Here is a 23,990-nt window from a genome sequence, read left to right on the forward strand (position 1 = left end):
GATCCAGAACATGGCCTTTTATTCTTTACACGTTCCTGATGAGTGATCAGTGAATCGCCTCTAATACAGGCCTGAAGCGTCAAATATGTATATTAATTATTCAAAAACTAGAAACTATGTGACTTGAATACGTGTTTCCATCAACACTTTTAGTGTCAGGTATAACGGAATCGATTTTGAATTTTCTAAATAGCAAAGCAAGTGATGCTTCTCAACTTATTGAAGATGGTTGCGACCGAACTGTGGAAAATGTATTAAATTAGGTTTTATTCGTCTGCTTAAGAGGTGTTCAAAAAAGAGTGGGTTATAGACAAGTTTTTCTCAAATGAGCTATTACTGAGGCATATTATGATTTTCCTGGACTGTTCTCAAGGATTTTCTGGTCAGATTGCAAAAGTTTAGTGAACTGCAAACATCTATCAGTAATAATTTTCAACGAATTTCAGCGAATTTGTCAGAAATGAGAAAGTATGATCTTAGTACAGATCAAACATATTAAATAAATATAAGCGAAGCAGTTTCTACCGTTAAATATCCGCCATATTTGGACCATTAAGACCAAGGAAACTTCCGAATGCTAAATAGCTCACTATGCTAAACAAAGCTCTTTGAGTTTACATAAGTAACTTAAATTTTTCATTCAACTTAATGAAATTAGCTTCTTTTAATATAGGAAATTCTATTTATGTTTCCCATCTTTCATTTAATACTGGTTTGTCCGCTAATTAATAAAAAAACTAAGTTAATAGAAAAATACTGTTTTTTTTCCTTAATACATACACAAAAATTCGATTAAATAAAAAAAAATTAATAATAAGTAATTACAAACCCAAGGAAATGTAAATCTAATTGAATAATAAAATATTTAAAAGGTATATTAAAGGGTTGTTTAATATACAACTGCTTTACATTTGCAAGTTACTTTTCCTCCATAGGAACATTTTCTTAAAAATTGCTTGTCACTAAAATTTGTTGCATATAAGACCCTTCGGAAAGGATAACATATTTTAAATAGTAATGTGCAAACATATAAATATGTATATAAAAAATTAATGCTACAAATAAATGTCAAAAGCCAAAATAAAATGTATACTTGTTAGATTGTCAATGTGAACTAAAAAAAACATGTTTGCTTTCGATTAAATTCATTAATATCTTAATCAATTTTTATCATAAAGTTTATTAATCAAGCCAGACTTAGATTCAAAATTAAATTAAATGTCTATATCTCAATTGATAAGGGGAAGATTGATATCTTAATTAATTCCACGTGATATTTTAAACGATGCTATGAAGATGCTTTGACTTTACTGAAATAAGAACGCTCCTTCTCAACCTGCAAAAGGACAAAAAATGGAAATTAGAAATTAATTAAGAAATTTAAGATAAATATAGGGATCCCACGGATGGGATATAAGGCGACAGAACCTAAAAACTTTTTATCCTCAATTTGACCAGCAAAGTATTAATAGAAGAGAATGCAAATACTTGCCATGTCTTCTTTTTTTACCCTTCAAATTTTGTTTTTAAATTTGACTTGATAGTATATAAATTTGCTTTCCAAATTTATTTATAAATCGGCAAATTTTATCCAGAATGATTTTAATTATCACTTTACATACGCGCCAACTGTTTCAGATTTACTGGGAGATTCTATTTTTATATCTAATGTAGAAACAAACGTCATACATTCTGACTTTATTCTCATTAGAATTAATATAAATTAAAATGGTCTTGACTACTGCTACATTTTATATTTCAAATATATAGATATTAGATCTGTTCAAGGTTTACAATTGTATTTAAGTATTAACTGAAATATAACAAAAAATGAGCTTATGATCTCAATGGCATTCCCCAACCTCGAGGAAAAGAAAGCAAAAGCTGACAGGATGTATATATACTGCTCAAAACAATTAAATGATATTGAGGTAGTGGGTTAATCTTACACCTGTAGTATTGCTTGAATGATTGATACATTATCGACAGACCTAGTAGGTTATACGAGATAAAAATGACATTTTTTTGGCAAAAAAATGGTATTTCGGAATGCTTCATTTTGCGTTTGGATACAACAAGAAAAAAACACAGTTTGCACATATGAGAAAAACCAAATAAAAGAGGTGTGGCCTTAAATCGTTTTTTGTAGGGGGTATGGTGTCCCCGGAATATCAACAATGTTGAATACTTTTAAGGCATCGAATCAATGAGATTATTAATGAGGGGCTGGGATATTCTGTCCCACTCCACCAGAAGAGCGTTTTCGATTTCTTGGAGAGTTTGCAAGGGTGGTATGCATCCAGCAGTGCGTCTGCCTAGAGTGTCCCAAACATGCTCGATTAGGTTTATGTCCAAAGAACACGCTGGTCAATTCATTCGTATGATTCCTTCATACAAAAGGAAATCATTCACCAAGTTAGCACGATGTGTCCTCAATTGTCGTCCATGAACATCAAGTCACCTCCGAGCGATGCAGCGTAAGGGACTATAATAAGTCTCAGGATCACATCTCTATATCAGTGACCGGTCAGAGCTCCATTTCGAATGATATGGCAATCTGTGCGCCCACCAATACATATGCCTGCGTAAACCATCACTCGCCAAGCGTCAAATCTTATACTTTCATGCAGGAACGCTGGATTGTATCTGGTGCCAAGTTCCCTTCAGATGAAAATGCGCCTATTCAGGATGAACGGGACTCATCAGAGAAAAGAATATTGCTCCAATCATTTCTCCTCCAGTTCACATGATCTGTTGCCCACTCCCTACGGGTGCGATGTTGCTTTGCTGCTCACAAGACACGCATTATTGCTAGGGAAAGATTACAGACCACCTACAGCGTGAAAGTGGTTTTGTACAGTTCTGCTTCGAAACTATGGTGCTAGTAGTCGAGGGAAGGTGTTGAAATGGCCTTCATATTTCGGTGTCTCATGGCCATTAGCGTCAAATAACGGTCTTCATTGGGCTTTGTTGCGCGTCTACTCCCTTGCTCTGATCTTCGGTCTGTATTTCCAGTATATATATATATATATATATATATATATATATATATATATATATATATATATATATATATATATATATATATATATATATATATATATATATATATATATATATATATATATATATATATATATATATATATATATATATATATATATATATATATATATATATATATATATATATATATATATATTAATTATAATATTAATATAATATATATATTAATTAATTATAATATTAATATAATATTAATATTTAATTAAATCATTCATTTTCTTTCTACTGAAACTATATGTATAATGTTTATAAACCGTAAAAGTAAAAAATCTAATATAATATTAAACTATTTAAAACGGTTGTTATACAACTACTTTACTTTTACAAGTTATTTACCTACCATAATCCTTTTTTTTTAATTTGCTACCTAAAACTCTAGTCATTTGACCAGTTATTACAAATAAAAGTCTATGAAAGTTTTACCATTCTGCCAGAATTATCAGTGAATTTTTGAATGATAAAGGACAGAAATATTCCATTTGTCTACAGGAGATTCACGTCTAAACCATCTCCCTTTTTCATTTATTTTGGGATTAAAACATAATTGAAAATTTCATATTTTTCATTAAATTTTCCACAATATCTTTTCTTTTATGGTATGAAATTTAAACCTAAGAATGCATTTAGCTTTTTACTCTGTAGAATTTTATTCATTAAAAAAAGAAGAACATATGAATTTAAAAAAAATAAAGGTAAATTTGGAACGAAAGGATTAAAAAAGTAAAAAAGAGACTCTTACCTTCGAAATTTAATTGGTTATTGTTTCTAGTAGTATTTAGTTGATCAATAGCTGCATCTTTTCTAACTTCAAGTTCCTTACCATCTTCTTGAAATGTAATTTCCACCGATTCTATGTTTCGAACCAACACGATAAAGCACAAAAAGGTGATGAGCACTAAACTTTACTTATTCATGTTAACTTTCTCCCAATTATTCACGTTTTGAATCTGGCGAGAACGTAGCAAGTATAATTTTACTTCAGTTTACGTTTTCACGGTGCTTAAATATAAAGTCTGCTTATTCCATAACAATTTTCTCATTATTCTTTTTAAGGATATTCTCAAATCGGGAAAAATGATAAAAATACTAATTTCTCTTCAAATTTATATTCCAACGGCGCAATCTTCAATATCGTTGATCGTTAATTTCTTATCTCGTTGGAAACGATTCTACAAACAATGATAACTAAACGCTATTGAATTAAACAAAGAATTCTAAAACGTGCTAATCATCTGACAAATATTAAACTGATCTATTTATAGTTCAAAAGCATTTTGTTTCATCCTTTTCACAACTATTCAGTTTTTCTTTCCTTTCGTGAACTCGCGTTATTTTTATTTTGAATCAGGTTTTTTAATCAATCTTTGATTGTTCTTGTGCGCAATTTTATTTTTTAATGTTGAGCTTGTTCAGAAATTTAAAAAGGGAAAAAAACGCATATTTTAGAAAGAAAATCTGATAAAATATTTTTAAATATTTTGCTTTTATAATTTAAATTAGTTTTCACCTAAAATTAACATTCGGGAATTATGTTGATTTTCGTGGAGTTTGGAATGAAGTTTAACACATTCCGTTGTAATGAAAATATATTTAGGAAATATATCCGATTTTTATAATCATACAGTGCTTACGTAATTAATTCTTCTTAGGGTTTACATAGCTGTGAAATCGGAAGTACTAGCTTCCCTTCATATTCAAGGCTATAACCAAACAACAATTCAAGGAAAATAAAATTTGTTTAATTTTGCCCGCATTTACACACTGCATTTCACAATTAATAAAACGTATGCAAATCATTCAAGTTGCTTGTTTGTATTGGTGGACAAAATCATTTTAAAGTAAATTCATTAAATAAAGAGCAAAATGTATAAACATGAAATTTACTACCACTTTAAATATTATGATCCCGTAGATCGGACCAATGAGTTGCATTTATTTATTGAACTAAGACAAGTTCGCTTCTAGCTCAGTATATTATAATTATTAATCAGATTTATATTCATCTAAAACTGTAACACTAAAACTATATTAAAAATAAAACAAGGAAAAAAATATTTTAAAGAGAAGAAGAAAATTTATTAATTATTAATAGAAACACTTAAAAAAAAACCGGAATAACTACGAAAAAGATCGGATCTTGACTTCAGCTTACACGATTCAGCTTACACGATCTAATAAGGGGCCGTTCAAAAAGTACGTACACAAAAATGGAGAAATTTTATTCCCCTCCCCCCTTCGTACATTACCGTACAGAAGGTCTTACTCCCCCCCCCCTAGAGTACGTACATTTTATTAGTCTACCCCCCTTTTTCATAAAAATTAAAATAATTATGTTTTAATTAAAATTAAATATTTTTTTAAGGAGTGTGTAGGAAAAAGTCAAATTTAAATTTGGTGTATGCTTATAATGTACGTACTTTGTGTAATACCTCTCCCCCTCCCCATCGTACAAAACCGTACAATATAGCAAATCCCCTCCCCCCCTTCGGGATGTACGTACTTTTTGAACGGCCCCTAATGTATAAATATAGCGAAAGCGAATAGCATACTCTTGATAGAAACAATCGAATGATCACTACAATAGTATACTATTTTGTAGATATGTTGTGTTTAGTCTGTATTAATACAATTTAGAAAGCACTTTTTATTGCGGATATAATTGTGTGAGCTGATGACGAAATTATATATTTCCCTTATTTTGTTTTCCAACTTTTTAGTTTTTTTTTTAAATTTTAAAAGTATTTTATTTATTAATAATGATTCTTCTTTTAATGTTGTCTTTGTGTTTTTACTTATTTTATGAGTCCTATGTACTTGTATCTTATGTGCAGTAAAAAAATCCTTATTATCAATGTTACCTTATTTTCTTAATTTTCAACGCTAATCTGCATTTTTTCATTATATATATATATATATATATATATATATATATATATATATATATATATATATATATATATATATATATATATATATATATATATATATATTATATATATATATATATATATATATATATATATATATGTATATATATATATATATATATATATATATATATATATATATATATATATATATATATATATATATATATATATATATATATATATATATATATATATATATATATATATATATATATATATATATATATATGTATATATATATATATATATATATATATATATATATATATATATATATATATATATATTGAAACTAATAAAAAAATAACTAATAAAAGAAAATACCGATATTAAATTTAAGAGTAAATGTTCAACCATCGAAGCTATTTTCTTGTCACTATATTTTGTTGCATTTGCTCTCTTTGGATACCATTTTAATGGTTACGTATAAACATATAAAAATGTATATTATAAATTAATTTGTTTAAAATAAATTGTTAAAAGGGAAAAAAATACACTTTTTACCATGTTTTTTTTTAGTTTTTATATGAACTAAAAAAATATTTTAGTATGACATTAAATTCTTTATTATCTTTCATAGTTGTTATCATTAAAATTTATTAATCAACACAGACTATTATATTCATAACTACATAAAGTTTTCATAAAGTATAAGGATGTTTATTAATTCTACGTGATGTTCAGATGCATGAAGTGAAGATGCTTTCACTTCATTGCAATCAGGACACTCTTCCTCAACCTGAAAAAAATAAAAGTGCAAATTGGTATTAATTAGTTAATTAGTAAGGTATTAAAGTTATATGTAAGACGATACCTCAAAACATTTGAAACCACCATTTAACAAGTGAGGAGTTATTTGTAAAAACGGTATATATATGTAATACAAAAATTAAATACTTTTGTATTAATAAAAGCATTAAGACTTCATTCCTTTTCATAAAATATCTTTAGTAAAGGATAAGGGTAGAAGTTCTATTTCGGGACTTCAAGGCTAAAAACATGCCAATGAATAATAATTAGATTTATACTTCAAAAGAGAAGTTATTTTAAGATCTTTCACTTCCATATATGGAAAGATTAAACGATTTGCTATGAGTAATAAATAAATTGAAGAGGCGTAAGAATACACAGAAAAAGGCAATATGACTAACCTCTTCACAACCTTTAATCATCCTATATAATGCAGGAGCAATGTTTTAGCGTGGCTTTTTGGTGTATAATGTTTACCAACTAAACTCCGTCGGATCTGACTGGAACTTTGTCCTCCCCCCTCTCCAGCCGGGAGAGCGGGGATGTGACTTCGGCTTCACGATCTATTTAGTAAATAAAATCTTGTGCTCAACATGTTCTCATTATTCCTGCCTTCTTGACAAATAAATCCACCAAAATATAGGGGTTGTTGCCCTTATATATATATATATATATATATATATATATATATATATATATATATATATATATATATATATATATATATATATATATATATATATATATATATATATATATATATATATATATATATATATATATATATATATATATATATATATATATATATATATATATATATATATATATATATATATATATATATATATATATATATATATATATATATATATATATAATTTTCACTGCAGTATCGCGCTTTAGGCCACTAGCGTATGCGTATGAACATGATTTTTTTTATAAACATTGACTAAGTAAAAAAATGCATAATTGTATTTTTTTTTAAATATATTTGCCTGCCTTATATTGAAACTAATTCGTGTCAAGCTGAGAAACTTACACTAAAACGAGTTTTATAGTGGAGCCCTCAAGGCAATTGAAATAGAGGAAGATCTAAAATTACTGGGCGATTATATTTTTATTTCATTTTATGACCGTCTTTGAACACTCGATCCAATTGTTAGTTTATGACAACCAGTGTTCAACTCTGTTGCCGTGTAATTTTAAGCCGAATCAAGAAAACTAAGGATTAAGCATTGGGTGATATTTGCTTTCGAAGAGGAATTTCACAAAACGATTACAAGTGAATTGAAAACAGTAGAAAAGACGAGGAAAGAGACAGAATATCTGGCCACAATCAGCGTGAAGTGTAAAGCTATAATGGAAGCCCTATGCTCCGAATTGAAGAAGTGAGAAATATGCATGTATGAATGCATGTCAAACTGAACTATGCTTGCCACGATCATCAATATCACAAATCTTATAATAAGGAATAACATGATACATACCTTTTGTATGTTAGTGCTGACAAAGTGGCTCCAACAAGAACTAATAAGAAAGTAGTTCCCAGGACAATAAACACTAGTGGTTGCTCTATAAATGATTATAAAAATATTATAAAATTAAGCATGGAATTTAGGAGTCGACATAGAACAGAAATAATTTTAGAAGTGTTTAGATCATGCGATTTCTCAATTTCTCAGATATATCAATGAAGTTTAAAGATTTTTGATGTTTAAGAGACAGTCAATAAATTACAAATGGATAAAAAAATGTAATTTTATTGAAAATCTTAAAATTTTTAAAAAAATTTCAAGCAAATAGTTTTCTTACTTTTATAAGAAAACTCAAAATTATAAAGATTTTTCACACATTTGGCTTTGTACTATTAAATAAGATCAGTTAAAAATGACGCCTGCATTGGTGCTGGGGATTATCCATAATAAAATTATGTCTTCTTTCGTAAGTTTTACTTCCTAGTACCATTACACTTTGTTGTACGCACCATTATTAGAAGGATTTTATCATTTGCTAATAAATCTTGTTTTATAGTAAAAAATTAAATTTGTGGAAATTTGTTCGCTAGATGCTCTTTTATTTAAGTTGGGTAAAAAAGAATGAGGAAAGAAGAGTGCGAGATTTGTTTACGTAAGCGTAAAATTAAACGAGAATAATCAAAATCTTGTAAAGATGAAGAGGTATACAAAATGAAAGATATAAATCAAAAAATAATCTGGGATAAGGGAGTTATTTACAAAATAGGTGTACATATTTACAAAAATCATTAAATATTGATGCGAATCAACAAATATCTCAAGTCCCTGTATCACTTCCCCTCCCCCGAAGGTCTACTGCTTCAGATGAATCAGTTCATCTTGAAGATGTTGATAATTTAAATTGAGTGGTTAAAGTATTTCGACAATACTCTGTCGTTAATAATGAAGGCTGCGGCATAACTGAATAGAGCGTTAATCTATTTCATTTATCATATTCGATTTAATAATATTTAATTGAATCGAAATTGAGGATTAGAAATTGCATTGTGCACAGTTTGAAGCTTCGTAGAAGAACGATGCGTTTAATCTTTGCAGATAAGAGTTTTTAATTTTGAGGTCATTGTGCTGTGTTATGTTGCTAAAAAACCAGGATGCACATTAAATAAATGTTTCTTCTTGTAATTAAAGACGTCTTGGAATTGTGAGAAAAAAATGGTAGAAGTGCTTGATAAGCAGAATTAGATTTCTTGATAGTCGTTGAAATATGATTATGATCGTAGGTGACCATTGGTATTTCTTCATTAAATAGAGTGGTCTTATTATTTTCATTCTATGGCTTTTTCTAAATAAGGTTGTTTTGGTTATATATAATCTATTTATTCACTTAATCATATAAATTCACTTAATCATATAAATCATAAAATTTTTAGGGATCGTACGAATTAGAAAACCGGTTTCATAAACCGAACCCATCTCAGACCTTGCGTAAACAATAATTTTTCATTACTTACTGCAAAAATATTATTACTAAAAATAATAAAAGAAGCTAAACAGTCTTATTTTATTATTAAGACACTTCAAATGTAATTGTAAGTGATTTGTGAGTCATAAAAATTTAAATGTTAAAAGTTGTACGAATTAGGCAACCTTCCTATATAAGCATACTTCATATTAACTCAATAGTTTTCATTTACTTATTTCCGTATTTAAGTGATTTTACTGAAGTTCTTACTTTTTGCTGTTGCTTCATTAATCAAAGGCATTGCAGTTGTTAAAGTGGTATTTTCCTCTTTGCCTTCCTTAGTGTTGGTAAATACTCCAGTCTTATCGATGTCACTTGTACTAATAGTCGTTGTACTTTCATCTGTCTCAATGTTGGTAAAATGCGATGAGGTACTTTCACCTGAAGTGGCAATGCTGGTAACTTGAGATGAGGTACTTTCACCTGAAGTCACAATGCCAATAAAATCCGTTTGAGTACTTTGACATGAAGTCCCACTACTGGAAGAGTGTGTTGAAATAATATCTCCCGAAGTGGCAATGTTGGTAACTTGCGATGAGGTACTTTCACCTGAAGTCACTATGTTGGTAAAATGGGTTGAAGTACTTTCCTCTGAAGTAGCAATGTTGTTACCCTTCGTTGAAGCACTTGTTGATTCAAATGAAAATGTAGGTGAATATGAACTAAGCTCTAAACGACAGAAAATAGGATATTACATTATGTGTATTTAGAAACTGAATAATTACATTTCTTTGTTTAAAAGGACGATATAAATTAAAATTGTCATAAAACATTAAAACTTGGAAGGAAAGAAATCGTTATTTTACTAAGAATCACAACGCCTATATTCTTTGATCCTCCTAAAACCCCTCTTGTATGAACGTTTCTATTTTTTTTCTCGAAAAGATAAAGACTGGTAATTGACGAGAAACTTAGGTCCTAAATCTCGATTAATCTTGCAACGAAAAGTACTAAGTGACAACGGCAGTTGGCGGATACTGGAAATGAAATGCACGAAAATGATAAGCATGTACCGAAAACTCTCAGCGACTGCTTCTTTCTTCATCTTCTGCTGCTGAAGAGGAAAGTTGCTGTTTAAAAAGTAAAAAAGAGCGACGATTTTTTTTCTGTACTTTTCAAAGAATGAAAACGTTTTGATCATTTGATTTCTTTGGCGCCCTTTATATCCATGATGGACATAATCTATGTAACTTTTATGTGAAGAAAATATATGGTACTATGTGTCTGTATCCTGTTTTTAATTTTTTTCTGTTTTTAGAGTGCAGCTATATTTTTCTCACGGTTACTAAAAAATGGTTAAAACTACACTTCCTCACGAGCATTACAAAATTATTCGAAAAGGTTTCTCATCTACTTGTTTTTTCTTCAAATTGAAATTTTTTTTAATTCTACTTCATTACCACTTTAAAAAATTTGACAGATTGCATTAACAGTATATAAATTGTTTATTTATGAATTTGAAGCTGCAGTTCCACACAATTTAAAAACTGACCCTCAGCCGCAGAAACTCTTGTGCTCTCTCTTGTACTTCAAAAACATAATAAATGGTAACTTAATCATTGCAGTTTTTAATTTCTTTTTTGAAGTTACAAAACCATTTAAGATTACCAAAATATAACAAAAGTAATAAAATTTTGGTCTGAAATTAGGCATTTTCGGTGTCTTTTTAAAAAACTAAAATGGTTATCATATTAAAAATTATCAACTTATTTTAAATATTATTTAAATACCACTTCTTCAAAATTTACGTTTTACGACGAATAATAATATTGTTCAAATGTAAAGGTAGCAGAAAATAGGTTTATAAATAAGATGAGCAGTTTTCACAAAAAACTAAAAAACTTTTTGCAAAATTTTTAGAAGAAAATTTGAAAAGTCACTTCTAACTTTTCAGAAAAAAATTAATTCTTTTATTGAATCTATGAAAGACCACTCTACTCTAAGATTACTAATTTGGAAGAAAAAAAAATAGGTAGGTTTTAAATTTTCGTACAGAAGTTTCACTACAGGTTTTTTTTTTTTTTTTAATTTCTAGAGGAAGCTTGTTATCTTAGTTATGTGGAATTTCAGCGGCGTCTATGCAACTTTACTGCTGAAAATATACCTTAACTATTCATGAAACTACTTACTGCTGGAAATTGTATCTTCAAGAGAAGTTCTTTTAGTTGTCGAGGAAGGTTCTGTATTTTGATCTTCCCTGGTGAAAATAGTCGTACCAGTTTTCTCTTCGTCATTTGAACCAACTGTTGAAGTACTTTCAGTAGTATAAGTACTAGTAGAGTGATCTGGAGTATTTGTTGAAGTGAATTCTTTTGTCGGGGTGGATGTACTTGCAATATCCTTCATATCTAAATAACGCATTAAATTTTGATATTACAGATTAATTAAGATTTTTCTTTAAACTAAAGTTTCTCCTAGAGTCGGTTAAACAACTCCATTTTGAAGTTGATAATTCTCTCTTGATAATTCTCTAAAAAAATTTTATATATGTAGTAAATATTCTACTTTAAAGTAAAAAGTACAGAAATCTAAGAAAGGTTCAATAAACTCATAATATTAAAAAGACACAGCTGTACCTATTCATGAGTGTAATAAATTGAAATTTATTATAGGTTTTTTTTTCAATACTTTCAAAGATAGATTATTTTTCTGTAGATGGCACCACTACGGTAAAGTTTAAATTCAATCATAATAATGATATTTTTTTTAGAAATTCTGAATTAGTCTTAAAAAGGGATTTTTGGGGTGAAATCTATGTAACTAAATTTATTAATATTTATTGAGGATGGTATTATAACTTGTATAGGGTATTGGTGGATTTATGACGGCTTTTCTCAGGGATCTTTTTTTGGTTCTGACGTCCGCCGGATGCGGGATGACTCTGGACATGGTAAACAGGTCAGTCTAGATTCTTTCGCCTTGTTGAAGGGAGGATAAAAGAGAAGCGACGAATGTGGCTGAAAGCAGGAGATAGTATAAAAGCGATCCCGTGATTGTAGAGAAGAGTTCGGTTCCTCAGTAGGAGTTCAGACAGTTCGGTTCGAGTTCGTTCGTTCAGAAAAGTTCTGGAGTTCGTCGGAGTTATTGTAAACAGGCAGTCATTTTTTCAAAACAAAAGGTCTTTTTCAAGACCACCTATTAACTACTATCCTAGTCTTTTTTAAGACTGTTATCATCTCATCAGCACGTATGTTATTTATATCTCGATTGCTCTTATTATTAATTTGATTATTTTTATTGAATATTGAGATAAGCATTCACTGAAATCCTTCCCTTGTCAAGAACGCCCAAGTGGCTCAGGGTGACTGATTTTCAGGTGATAACTAACGGTCACGTATGACTATATCACTGTGTTGAATTGCTTTTAGCTAATTTCTCCTAGCAACCTTGGTTGTCGGTCTAAATTTATTGAGATTAGGGATATTACTATTTTTGCTATGGCTAAAGAGCAATTGAGTAAAACGTTTGATTTGGATTCCTTTAAAGATTCCTTGTATGATGAACTCTTTAGAGAGCATAATATTATTGCCGACCTTCAATTGGCCGAGCCCAACCCACAAAACCAATTTTTTCTGAGGCAACATAAAATTACTCGAGATAATATCCAACATCAGATTAATTTACTGATAAACAGAGATGCTGGAAAATGCCCAGCATCAAAAAATGAAGAACATAAACTCTCATTTGGCTTTTATAATGACATAAATCCTGATGCTTCATTTAAAAGCAGTATGGCGTCGAGCAAGTCGTCAAAATACGAATCAAATGCTACTCCCAAGGGAGAGGATTATCAAACAGTTAAAAGGGGTGCTAAACCCAAATCCCCAACAATTACTGTTCCTATAACAACATCAAATAAATTCCAGCAATTAAATGAAATTAAATTGACTGGGAATAATTCAGAAAAATCTCATATTCCTACATTAAATCGGAATCCCACTAAGAAAAATAGGCTAACAGCCAATGAGAATGCAGAAACCCCGAAAGGTGCTTACGTCACCAGCCCTGGATCCTCACCCTTAACGCCTAGGCAAATACTTATCAATTCAATGTCTGCCCGAATTTCTAAACCTAAAAGACGATTATCGGGTGATTCTAACTCGATTTCGAAAAAACTTAATGATAAAAATAGCGATGGAGAATACGAAAATGATTTTCCCCCTATAAATAATAATAACGACGAAGGAGAAATGGATACGAATACCTACTCAAATAACGGTATCCCATTGGTTGACTCTGAAGATCCTATCCAACTAATAGAAAACAACCAACAAACTTACGATTTTCAAAATGAAAACTTAAATTTTAATTCAAATGTAAACAAACAAGTACCTAAAACCAAAACCCCCCCAATAATAATTAAAGACGACAAAGTAACATGGAATGATCTAAATGAATCACTAAGGATGAATAAAATGACCGAATTTCACGGTCGAACATACTTTGATACTATTAAAATCTACCCACATGATAATGATACTTGCAGGAAAATTATAGATTTTCTCATAGCAAAAAACGTTAAACACCACACCTTTATTATCCCAGATGACAAGCAAATGAGAGTTGTCATCAGAGGCTTGCCTATTAATATAGACCTTAATCAAGTTAAAGAGGAATTAATGGATGAACATCAATTAAATGTAATTAGCATGACCCAAATGACCAGTCGCCGAAATGGCACTAAAACTCCTATCCCACTTTATTTAATCACATTACCATTATGCGCACAATCTAAAAATGTGTATAACATAACTATGCTAAATAATCTAAGTGGTATCAAAATCGAAAAATATAGGGGACGACCGGGCCCCAAGCAATGTCACAGGTGCCAGCAGTTCTTTCACTCTGCTAATTTTTGCAGGCATGATCCTAAATGTCTAAAATGTGCTGGAGATCACTTAACCAGCCAATGTTTAAAACTATCAGATTCAAAAGCAACCTGCGCATTATGCAACGGTGATCACACGGCAAATTACAGCCAATGCCCAAAAAGGCCAAAAATAAATAACCACAATAATAGCAATTACAATAAACGACCTCAATTCTTTCCGACTAGAACTATCACAGGAAAATCATATGCTGATATCCTAAAAAATTCCGATAACGAAACCGAAACCATAAATAATAGTCTAAAAGAGACTATAACTGTAGCAAAAGGCTTAATAGCCGAACTTAAATCTTTAATAGATAGCATTAATGGACTTGGACTCACCAATATTTTAAACTCAGCTCTTAATAGAAACAATATCAATAATGCTTAATACAACTAATACAAGTAAATCAATTACATTAACCCTCTGGAATGCGGATGGAATTAAATTTAAATTAGACGAATTAAGAAATTTTCTGTTAAACCACGACCCAGATATCTGTATGCTTACAGAAACGCACCTCACCCCACAACATAAACTAAATATTAATAATTATGATACTTTCAGGTGTGATAGACTCACACATAAAGGCGGCGGGGCCGCGATCCTCTCAAAAAGATATCTCAATGCTACATTACTGGATATTGATAACAGCAATGGATTTGAACTAGTAACAATTATCCTAAGCATTAATAATAAAAAATATAAATTTTCATCTATTTACAATCCTCCCAATAATACCCTGAAACAACAAGATATTGACTCAATTTTTAATGATAACATAGACACCATTGTTGGAGGTGACTTCAACAGCAAAAATACTATTTGGGGGTGTCGAAATAATAATAAAAATGGAATTGCACTAAAAGACATTATAAATAGAAAAAATTTAAAAGTGGTAGCACCAATACATCCAACCTATTACCCTAGCTTTGCTAATCATAGACCTGATATTCTTGACTACTTTATTACAAACTCAAATTATCCCCTATGTGCTGATGTAATAAATGATTTATCCTCAGACCATTTACCAGTATTCTCCACATTCTTGCAAAATACCAAAGCAAACCCCCAAAAAATTAAAACAACAAATTGGCAAAACTATACACAGTATCTGGAAAACTTGGAACCAAATGACTACCAACTTAATAGTCCTAAAGATATAGACCTAACCATTAGCAAAATTAACACTATGCTAACAGATGCATTTTATAAATCAACCTCCGAAAAAATAGCAATCCCTAATTTCATGAAACTTCCCGACCACATCCGACAACTGATAAAATACAGAAACAAAATTCGGAAACAATGGCATAAATCTTTTGATCCTCAGCTTAAATCTGAAATAAACTACTTGAACAAAAAAATTAAAAAACAGTGCCAAGATCATCGCAACGAAAGTTGGCAAGAGAAACTTGAAGCACTTAACACCGACGATAATTCTATCCACAAATTAGCTAAAGCTCTTAAAATTAATAAAAATATAAATAGACCCATCCACGGTAAAAATGGTCTAGTTTTCACTTCAGAAGACAAAGCTGAAGCTTTTGCAGACACGATGGAGGATCAATTTACAGAAAACAACAATAATACTAATGATGATTTCGAAGATCAAATTTTAAAAGAAAACAGAAATTATTTCAGTAATATAGTAATGAAAAATAGCATTAGTCCCACTACCAATGATGAAATTACAGCACTAATTAAAAGGCTCAAACCTAGAAAGGCACCAGGAGGTGACCAAATCACTAACAAAATGATTAAAAATTTACCAACAAATTGCATTAATTATATAACTAATATCATTAACGCTTGCCTTAAATTATGCTATTTTCCCACTAAATGGAAAGAAGCCACTGTTATTCTTTTCCCAAAACCACTTAAAAATCCAGTAATGCCTCAAAATCATAGACCTATAAGTTTACTCCCCTCATTAAGCAAAATATATGAAAGAATAATCTATTACAGAATTGAAGACAAACTCATAACACTACCCGACGAACAGTATGGGTTCAGGAAAAAATTAAGTACAACTAAACAGTTAATTAGAATAATTGAATTCATCGGCCAAGCCATTAAAAACAAGCAATGCTCAGCATTTTTAATGCTAGATGTAACAAAAGCTTTTGATAGAGTCTGGCATGCTGGACTCATCAATAAATTGATTAAATTAAACTTTAATAGTGACCTAATTATTCTACTAAAAAACTACCTAAGCAACCGCTCATTTAAAATTAAAATTGATGATACACTTTCAACTAGGCGTATTATTAAAGCTGGGGTCCCCCAAGGAAGTATCCTTGGACCCATTCTTTATCTATTTTTTACACAAGATTTTCCAATTAACAGAACCGATCACAACTGCCTCACTGCATTCTTTGCAGATGATACAGGAATTATTATTAAGTCAAAATCTGCAAATAATGCCTTATTAAAACTACAGGATAACATCAGCACACTTGAAACTTGGTGCTCAAATTGGAAAATTGATATTAACGCTCAAAAATCCAAAGTGCTTATTATTAAGAAGCCAAGAAGCCAAATTATTACAAATACTCTAACCTTTTATGAAAACCAAATTCCAATTGTTAACCAAGCTACATATTTAGGTCTCACAATTAATAATAAATTAAACTGGGACGATCATATTAATAATATTCTTGGTAAAGCCCATGGCATTAATAATAAACTGAAATGTATCCTTGGACCCTTTTCAAAAATGTCCCTTAAAAACAAAAAATTCATATACACAACATATATTCGACCGATCTTAACTTATGCATCCCCAGCCTGGTGCAACTTGAATAAAAAGCAAACAAAGAAATTAAATACTTTCCAAAATAAAATTCTAAGAAAAATGAGTGGAATGCCATACTTCATAAGAAATAGTGCCATCCATAGAGATTTCCACATTAAAACCTTAACTGAAACAATTGTTGATCTAAATTCCAAATTTTTTAAAAATGCGATGAAATGTAATGCAGCAAATTTTTATAAAATTTTTGAGGCAGATATGTTAATAGAGGACTCTAAAATCAGACCTATTGCATACTTTCTAACTAGTGATGCAATACTTTCGAAAAATTTTAATTAATTTTAAAAAATTTTAATATTAAAAAAGGCTTTTAAAAGGGCCAATTTAGTTGTAACATTTACCGCTAAACTTTATTGGCGCTGATTGCATTATCTCAATATTATTTACTTGATATTTCTCCGCTAGCCATAACTGGCGCTAATTTTCAACTTCAAATGTAGGCGTGGCTTTGGGCGCTGCAGTCGCGCACATCTAATATTAAACTAATATTACATTTGTTTCCTTCTTTTCTCTCTCTCTCCTTCTCTTTTAGCACAGATACAACCAAGTCAGATCTCACTAGTACCAGATGGAAGGGTAAAAGGCCCCTACGGGGCCTAAAGGCCCTGAGCAATCCCAAATGATGATGATGATGATGGCTGAAAGCAGTAGCAGTAGTAATCAGCAGTAAGCGGTTAACCAGAGCAGTATCTTGGGGATGCGGAGTTTGTCCGCTGAAGGAGTGGTTCGTGACAGTACCTCGGAGATGGTGGATCGTAATCTTAGGGAAAGCTAAACTGAAGTCTCTAGCGGGAAGGACTACCGGGATTAGCCAAAAGTCGATATCCTCGAGACGATGGGCCAAGTCCGAAGGAATCTATGCTGGACGTCCGGTGTTCCCCTTCTACCTGCCTAAGTCTCTTGAAATTAGAATAGCTGGAGAAATGGGCCTACAGTAAATTCTTTTGGGTACTTATAAAACGTTAAATTTTATTTCGTTAACATTTTAGAGGAATCATTTACCGTAAATTCTGAACTGTTATGTTGTGTTTTTTTGTGTAGGAGAACAATCAGTATTTAAGTGTGATTTATAGATATCATAAACCAAGTCTGTGTTTTTAGTAATGTTAAATGCAGTTCTTATTTTATAAATGTCTTTTTTGAACTGTAGAAATTGAAGGTTATGCTTGAGTGGTTTAAGGTTGCATTTTTGTTTTAATTAATGTATAAATGTTTATTCCCATGTTAGCATTTGGAAATGTGTGAAAATATGTTTTTTGAAGATTTAGAGGTGCAATAAAAATGAGTTTTAAATGTTAAAAGTTTTCTGGAATTCATTAGATATTTATCTACGAAATAACCTGGGTAACCGTTCTAAATTTAAATTTTGAGATCACAGCCAAAGGGGTAACGGTACATGAGTAAGTTTTAATATCAGAACTTGTTATCGGAGCTTAATGTCGAAACATATGAAAAACATCTGAATTCTTTCAGTTTGGGATCTTGTTGGGTAGAAGACGGAAAAGTGAATGGAAATCTTTTTTGTAAGAATACTTTCAGCAGATTTCAGATCCAATTTTATTTTAAATTTTAAAAGGTAACATGATTTATGCTTCATAATTCCTCGAATAATTGAACTCATATGTCTTTAATGCCCCTTTAAAATTAAAAGAAGATAGCACAATTGTTCCATCTTAAGAATTTCTTTCTCAAAAACAACACAGTTCTATCTGCCATAATTTTTCGATTTTGAAATTAGAGAACTGCTCTTTTTAAGGTAAAATGGTAGACTCAAGTGAGAAATTTCTTTTACTACTTTTCGTCATTGTTTTTTTTTATGTATTGCCCAGTTTGTGCGGCTATAACCACTATTAAGACACAATATCTTTTGCCGCCAACACATATGAATAATAACTAAGCCCGTCCTCTGTTATTAATGGCTATTAGCAACACTGGACTTTTCGAAGAACACTAAAATCAATTTACACAAAATCCAACGAATAGAAAGATTGAACGATTAAATGTAGGAATATTTATGTTTAAAAATAAAACTGAAACGGTTACATGTAATGTTTCTTCAATACTTGATAACTTCTGTTGTCTTGCATATTTGCTTCCAGATTGCTTTATTTTTACATTTAAACTATGAGTGTAGTGTGCTTTAAAAATATTTAAATTTTTGTTTGCTTCTTTAAAATATTTTTCAAAAATGCTGACTCCATGACCGGGCACTATTTTATTATAATAATGGGTTTCAGAAATGAAATTTATTGAACAATATTCCCGAACCGCATAATGCCGGAAAGGTGTAATTAATTACTCACAACCCTTTGATATTTTGCTAACAGCTAAATATATACAAGATCCCAATATATTCTAACTTTTCGAGATTTTAACAAACATATGCATGCGTTTTTATATAGAGAGAGTGATAAAGGGAAATAAAAAACTCTTAAGCAATAGTTTTGATCCAAATAAAACTATTTCATTTTATTACTAATTTTAGAAATGATTAATAATTTATTTGAAGGAAAGCAATTCTCACTTAGAATTCCGAAAATGAATAATGTTTTGACTGATAAAATTGAAGTTCTTAGGTTCGATTACTTGTTTGAAGAGCTAAGAGGCAATTTAAGGAATATGGGCAAATTTAACGTCAAAACGCTGCTCTTATGAATATGAGAGAAAATCAAAATTAGCACTCACTTTATTTAGTGTACGCAAGCTTGCAACATGAATTCTTAAAGCTTATTTGAGTTGTTCGGGTTTTGCGTTCACAATGTGGATGTTTTATTATGTTACTAAAAGACAGGAGTTCGAAAACGGTCGTCGACGTTGGCCACATGAACTTTGATCTTTCTTCTACACGAGAACAAAAAAGATTGATTCTTAGTGTCTTCAGCTATTATGATCTTTGCGCATGGATAATTGAGTAAAATATAAACAATGTTGTAAATTTAATGATAAAACCTTATACGATTGTTTTGATAAAACAAAATTAGTCATTCGAAGAAATAACTTTTTTGGATCTACAGAAAGAATCTGGCAGTTCTCTAACTCGAAACTGGTGTGTGATTTTGCTTAAATATGAATTGAAAACATAAACCATACTGACTTTTCCTATTGTATGAGAAAACTTCATTTTTACCTGAGCATTTCATATTTATGATCCTAACGTCATCCACAGCTACAATAATTGCATCAATCGTACTATAAATCTGAAACTCTATCTGTAAAGAATGAATTTTATTAGTCTCTGAGTCTATAATTTAGTATGGTTGGTCTGTACACCTAGTATCGATTTTTAAAAAAAATTTAAATATAAGGGAGCAGTAAAATTATTATTTTATTCCTATCTTCTTAGATTACTCTTCTCGGTTGCGTTTGATTCTAAAACGGATTCCAGATATTTTCGATTGTATTCCAGATGTTGCTGATTTCCAGATATTGCTGATTTCAAATCTACAATTGGTTTTACTCTACAAGCTTCGATTTTTATGCATTTAAAAATATATTCCTGATCAGAAGTTTCTAAATCTCATTCAAGTGAATTCTAAGTGTTTCCACTTCTCTGTCACGTAAGGAGTGGTAGGAGAAAGGCAACAATACATTTCAGTATGTGATGCAATAGGTCAATGTGATATGTTTTACTGTCGTAAGTGTCATTTTTAAAAGAACAGATAAGTATACATGAACGTACATAAACTATACATTCTTTATAAACTTCTACATTCAGACAAAATATAAACCAAGTAAAAAAAATATTTAAAAAAAAAAATCTGTAACTTTCCTAAAATATCTTATTTTCGATTTGAAATTCCTACAACTGAGTTTGATAGAAATCACGAAGTGATTGTATAAATACAACAAAGCCATTGTTCAAAGGTGTCTTTAATCACAAAATTTGTCATTTACCATAGTTGCTGACGCATATTTTAACCCAGTAAGAGATGATGTTCTGATTTTAAGAGTATCTACATTTATACATTAAAGCAAATTTTTAATTTTCACTATTTTTCTTTTATGACCGAATGTTGGTATCTCTGTACAGGCTGACTACAGAAAAATAACTACCAAACATGTCAATGGAACGTTCTGCAATGGTTAATCACTTCAACTCCTTGAGTTCTTTTTTTAAACATGTCTTTTTTTTTAAAAGTTATGAACTTCTATATGATTTATTTTATTCCTAACATTAATTTTGGATAAGTCAAAACGCATCTACACTAATAATTCGTATCTACACTAAAATATGTACACTGCTAAAAATATTGCACGGGTTTTTAGGCATTAGGAAATAAAAATTTTACTAAAAGAACTTCGCAAACACTCTCATATTCCAAATGGTAGACTTCTGTTAGCGAGCACGGCATTCAATCTCGTTTTAATTTGCGTATTTTCTGAATTTTGAAGCAAGTACAACTGTCATCATTATCATAGTTAGCCAGACAGCCCTGTGTAGGGTAATGCCTTCCTTCGAAGATTACTCTATAGTGACTTCCGATTTATCTTTGTTCTCCAATTCATTTTATTAATTGCAAGAAAATTAGACTCCACCGAATCAGGTCATCTCAGCCGCGGCTTTCCCCTCTTTTTTGTTCCGGTGGGTCTAAAAAGCAGTATCTTTTTTTTTCTATTGTCATTCGAATCACGTGGTTCATCCGATTAATTTTATTTATTTTTATGTATTTAATAATATCTGGTTGTTTGTAAGTCTTGTACAGTTCAAAATTAAATCTCCTTCTCCAGTTATTATTTTCATTTAAATCTCCAAGTATACTCCGTAAAATCTTTCCATCAAGTGTTGTGACACAATCTTCCTCCAGTTTTGTCATTGTCCAAGCTTCAGAAGCGTATATTAAGACTGGTCTGATAAAAGTTTGTAGATGAAGAGCTTTGTTTGCATAGAAAGAAACCTAGATTTAATAAATCTTCTCACCCCATAGACAGCCTTATTTGTTAGATAGAGCCAATTTTTTATTTCAATAGTCAGTCTGTCAATACTAATAATTGATCCTAAGTAAGTAAGACTCACTACTGTTTCAAATCTATCAGAATCTATTTCAAGATAGGGGTCTGGGACTCTGTTTCTTGAGAATAACATAGATTTTGTTTTCGCTACATATATGACTAATCTCATTTGTCTTGCAGCCACCTCAAGGGCAAGAAGTACAACTATATTCTTGCCATTCGTTCGTTGTAGTTGAACTGGGCGTCTGAGGCCTTACGGCCCTTTTCTCATTCATCCTGAAATTAGACTAAGAAACATACACGACAAAAATAAAATTTGGGGAGCAAAATGGAGTTCTAGAGAGAGAAAAAATGTCACTCTGCAATTATTAGGTAATAACAAAATTGCAAGTAATAAAAAAGGTAAAACATGAAAAAAGGTAAAATTAAAGTACAATGGGAAAATAAACACTATTGAATATTTACAGTTTGGGAATACATACAATAGGGTGAGTTAAGGGAATGTGAGGATGTGTGTAGAAGTGTTAGTAAGTATGGCTCTGTTAAAGTAGGGACCTCGCCATCCCGGTAATTACCACTCGTGGTGGGTTGCTCTCTACCCCTAAGTTACAGGGATTGGCTTACCCCTGATCAGATCCCGAGGCGTATATATTCTTGTCATATTTTGAGTAAAGGAGTTATAATTGTTCTTATTGTTGTTATAATGGTAATAATTGCACCTATTTAGTATCAGAATTTAAAATTTTGACGCATTTCGTTCGGTAGGATATATTGTCTCAATCTTACTTACCATTGGGACAATATATCCTAATCGTACTTACTAGTGGGACAATATATCCCATTAGTGATAAAAACATCATAAGACAAAATTTTTGTTTTTGTTTTGATTATTTTAATCCGTCAACTTCTGGTTTCTATAACATCTGGTAAGAATAATGCGATTCCTTGCATTTTTGATATTTTCATTATTTATTCCCATGCTATATGTAGATATTTTAACAACATTCAAGATGACTGGGACGCATTGTTTCATGAGATTTCCAGAAAAGTAGAAAATTTTGAACTCATAGTATACTTATTTTAATATGTCAGCTTTAACTTATACTGATTTTCATACTTAAATTTTAATGCTTTAAAAGTGGGGTCGAAAGGGTAAAGGATGGGTTCTCGAACGATTGCGTCCTGCATAGAAAAAAGGCGACTCTCATCTTAAACACTATTCATGATGTTTTCTTTTCTCATTGTATATTTGACTAAATCTACACTACTTACTTCATGAGAATGAGTGTGATGGGTAAAACTACAACAACTGGCTAAAATTGTACAATTTAGTACATAAAAAAGAAAAAATTTTCATACTTCACCTACTTAAAATTTCTAATATTTGATACTTACATGAAAATCTTTATATTTCTCCATATCTTGTTTCACTTCTTGCCATCGGAAAGCTTCATTTATCGTTTTAGTATGGACATGCAAATAGAAGCTTCCAGAATCTGTAAAGATTTCAAGCATTCATGCAACTATTCGAAAGAAAATCGGTTTAAATGGTATTTTTAAAAAAAATGTAATTTCTACGTTAACCGATTCGTAAAGTTCTTTAAGCAA

At 30.5% G+C, this 23,990-nt stretch overlaps 1 protein-coding gene across 1 annotated transcript; it reads right to left on the reverse strand.

Moving 5' to 3' along the window:
• Positions 1-6,562: 6,562 nt before the first annotated feature.
• LOC147808552 (uncharacterized) lies at positions 6,563-23,875 on the reverse strand. Its single transcript, XM_087165205.1, has 6 exons — positions 23,778-23,875; positions 20,560-20,641; positions 11,876-12,094; positions 9,957-10,415; positions 8,237-8,321; positions 6,563-6,735 (listed from the first exon to the last, which is right to left on the reverse strand). Exons 1-6 carry the CDS (start codon positions 23,799-23,801, stop codon positions 6,702-6,704), a joined length of 903 nt encoding a protein of 300 aa, XP_087021331.1. The 5' UTR covers positions 23,802-23,875; the 3' UTR covers positions 6,563-6,701.
• Positions 23,876-23,990: the final 115 nt, after the last annotated feature.

The sequence above is a fragment of the Parasteatoda tepidariorum genome, chromosome 5, assembly GCF_982258835.1.
Source record: "Parasteatoda tepidariorum strain Cologne lab strain chromosome 5, Ptep-v5.0, whole genome shotgun sequence".
Taxonomy (NCBI): domain Eukaryota; kingdom Metazoa; phylum Arthropoda; class Arachnida; order Araneae; family Theridiidae; genus Parasteatoda; species Parasteatoda tepidariorum.